A 3,420-nucleotide genomic window follows, 5' to 3' on the forward strand; every position below is an offset into this window, starting at 1 on the left:
TGCGCGCGCGCGTGTGTGTGTGTGTGTGTGAGAGAGAGAGAGAGAGAGAGAGAGAGAGAAGGGGGGTCTTGTTGATGGCCGTTCAAACTTCAAAAACGCCCACGAGTGTGGTGAAGTCAGCAGAGCAGAGAAGAGGGACCCAAAGAGCTCAACGAACAACAAATAATCCACTTGATTAGGACCTCTCAAGCCCCCCTGCTTTTCTGAAAGTTGCCATCTTTCCTTTTGTGCTTGTCTCTTCTTTCTGCTTAATTGATTCTCTCTCTCTCTCTCTCTCTCTCTCTCTCTCTCTCACACATATCCAACCACACACACACTAGATTTTTCCTCTCCAACAAGCTAAAACCCTATTCGACAAAATAAATCTCTCTCTCTCTCTCTCTCTCTCTCTCTCTCTCACACACACACACACACACACAATTGGCCCCTCAGTACCCTTTCATGCAAGACCCCTCACTAAAACTACATTTTCTTGATAATTAATTGACTCCTTGCTCACATGTTCCTTGATTGGCAGTTAAGTGCCCATTAGCTTTCCTTCTGCACATTAATATCCCATGTCCGGCTAAAATCAAAGTAAACTCTCTCTCTCTCTCTCTCTCTCTCTCTCTCTCTCTCTCCCCCCTCAAAACATTAATGATCACATCATCTCCTTCAGCTCTCAATTTTGCACAGATTTTGTATGTAGATAAGCTCATTAACTCACTAATTGTAAGCCAATCCACTGTGTAAATCATAGAGGCTCAATATATCCTCTTCCGATGTCTAATACTCACAAATGCTGCCAAAGGCAAAAACTCAGAAGAGGGCTATGGTCTCCAGACGAGGACGAGAAGCTCCTTGCCTACATTGTGACGCACGGCCCTGGAAATTGGAGCTCCGTGCCCGGACGTGCAGGTTCATCTTCTAAGTAGCTCTCTGTCAATTCTAACAGAGATTGCAACAAATCGTCATTATAATTGCCACATTGCTCATGATGTTATCGTAGCCTGCAATGGGGGTACAGGAGCCCAACTACAACTAGCTAGGCATGCACTCCCTCCCTCACAACAGCTCATGATGGGCCGGCTCTCCCCCGTCCCCCAACCATGCCTAGCTAGGCATGTGCTCCCTCCCTCGCAAAAGCTGATGATGGCTCTCCCCTGCCCCCAACCGCACCGAGCTAAGCATGCACTCCCTCCCTCACAAAAACGCATGATGTAGAACCCTACAGCGCAAAATTGTGAGAAAAGAGCTCCTTTCTCACATTGGGGAATGTCAGACACTTGTTGGTGCGATTTGCAAAGAAAGAAAGAGTTGCACTTGAGCTCTGTCAATGCATGTACACGCTTTATATCAATGTAGTAGGTTTGTCTAATCAATGTTTGTCTCCTCTTCTAGGGATCGAACGGTGCGGGAAAAGCTGCCGGTTACGCTGGATCAATTACTTGCGCCCGGACCTTAAACGAGGTTCTTACTCAGAATCGGAAGAATCACGCATTATTGAGCTCCACACAATCTATGGAAACAAGTAGAGCCTTCATCTTTGGTCTTCATAACAAATGAGTGCCAATGTTGCATCTCATATTTTGTTCTCTCAATAAAGTTTTAAATAAAACCTTCAAATTGATGAAAACATACATAATTGGTTAAACTCTCATTATTGCCAACTTTAATTTCAACTTAAGACACTTTGCAGGTGGTCCAAGATTGCATCACATTTGCCCGGAAGAACCGACAACGAGATAAAGAATCTGTGGAATTCGAGTTTAAGGAAGAGGATGGAAAAGAAAACTTCCACATGCAGAATTTTACCGACCATGGGAGCACTGAGTTCTGCAGAGAACGCTCAAGTATGTCAATCGTCAGCAGGATCTTGCCAGGTTACCGACAGAATTAGTTTGGCTAGCTCCTCATTTTTGCCCGTTTTTCCATTTCGTTCAATCCACAAACAGGAGCATCATACCTTACCATTTCAACATAGTAATGTTGGTGTTCATCAAGCCTCAGTTAGTGACACCGCAATCATAAGCTACGACAAACTTGGTTTAATTGCTCAGGATCAAGCTCATGGTAGGCTGCAGGATGATGTGCTAATAAGTCATGAACATAAGCTTTCTAGCAACATGTTGCAAAGGTTACATCCCAGTAATCTATTGATTCTCGTTGCTGACGACTATGCGAAGCAGAGTAGCTTGCAGCAAATAGAGTACAACAATAGGCATTTCCAACCCCAAGAGGTGACAAAGCGTCAGATGACAAATACTCAAAATGATTACTCCCAACCTCATGGCAAGGAAACTCATTTATGGTTTAATCAACTTATTGAAGATCATTCCTCCTCGGACAACGGCAGCGATCCCCTCAGAGATGAGGACCAAAATCTTTGTCACCATGGGTATGCCACACTAGTTTCCACTGCCAGTCAATCCACAACCAGCAGTTGTTCAGATGACAGCTCAATCAGAATTCCTGCCCTCTTAGAGTATCAGGATGTTCCAGAATTTTGGCTCGAAGAAGCTTCCTATCAGCTTTGATTACTTTGGTTCATAGTTAGCCATTTTCAGGCTCCCATTCCGTCTTTTAGACGTAAAGTATCCGTAACAGGGAATGGCAATTAAAGCCCGTTTCCGTTCTGCGCTCCGATTTTCCCTTCCAAGTAACTATGCTTTGGTTGTTTCAATAAAACTAAATTGATGCCATCAACAGATGATCTTTACATGAAGTGACCAACCCTAATTAAAATCAGAGCCTTGTGAGGTGCTATAACACAGAAGTAAGAAATTCGGCGCATCTTGATCTACATTGTGTTGAATGATGTTCTCACAAGAGGCTCTTTCATTGGCTGGGCAGCTACTTGGTTGCCTTACATGCTTCCCAAGTATGGCTTCCCTTGTTCTTTGTTGATTGTTGATTTTGTCTTGACAAGTGCACCATCAAAGATAAATCATATTCCTTTGTTTTTAATGTGCATTGAAACTTGCTCCTACACATTGAGTAATGAATCATGAATAAAGCCGAAATTTTGGTATGGACATCCTCGTGAGTTTGTGCAACACCAGGCGAAAGGCCACATGTCTATATATTATGACCTGCAAACACATTTGCAAGATGATGTAAAACTTCACAAACACGGAATATGCATCCCTTCGCAAACATCACCTGCAAAATTTTGGGCATTTTCAAGATTTTCCCCATGTGAGCACACTTAACTTTTAGTGTATTGGGCTTATTGTCTTGGGACTAGAGCCTAATACTCTGACTTCTTTACTTCACTCTTTAGGCCAAAATGTGAGTACTCTTGAGCTTGAGTCATAGGTCTTGATTTGTAAATCGCATTTGGTGCTTTCAAGGTTTTCAGTGTTTTCAAGCTTTGATTTTCAAGATCCTATGTCCAACATAATTGTGTATGTTTCAAGTTTAAGTCGTGAGGACACCCGC

General features: G+C 43.1%; 1 protein-coding gene across 1 annotated transcript; it reads left to right on the top strand.

The window, feature by feature from the left end:
* Positions 1–582: 582 nt before the first annotated feature.
* Positions 583–2,952, top strand: LOC147455740 (uncharacterized). Its single transcript, XM_086514428.1, has 3 exons — positions 583–897; positions 1,381–1,510; positions 1,679–2,952. Exons 1-3 carry the CDS (start codon positions 762–764, stop codon positions 2,514–2,516), a joined length of 1,104 nt encoding a protein of 367 aa, XP_086370554.1. The 5' UTR covers positions 583–761; the 3' UTR covers positions 2,517–2,952.
* The last annotated feature ends 468 nt before the right edge of the window (positions 2,953–3,420 follow it).

The sequence above is a fragment of the Adiantum capillus-veneris genome, chromosome 6 (assembly GCF_014529385.1).
Source record: "Adiantum capillus-veneris isolate H3 chromosome 6, ASM1452938v2, whole genome shotgun sequence".
NCBI classification, from domain to species: Eukaryota; Viridiplantae; Streptophyta; class Polypodiopsida; order Polypodiales; family Pteridaceae; genus Adiantum; species Adiantum capillus-veneris.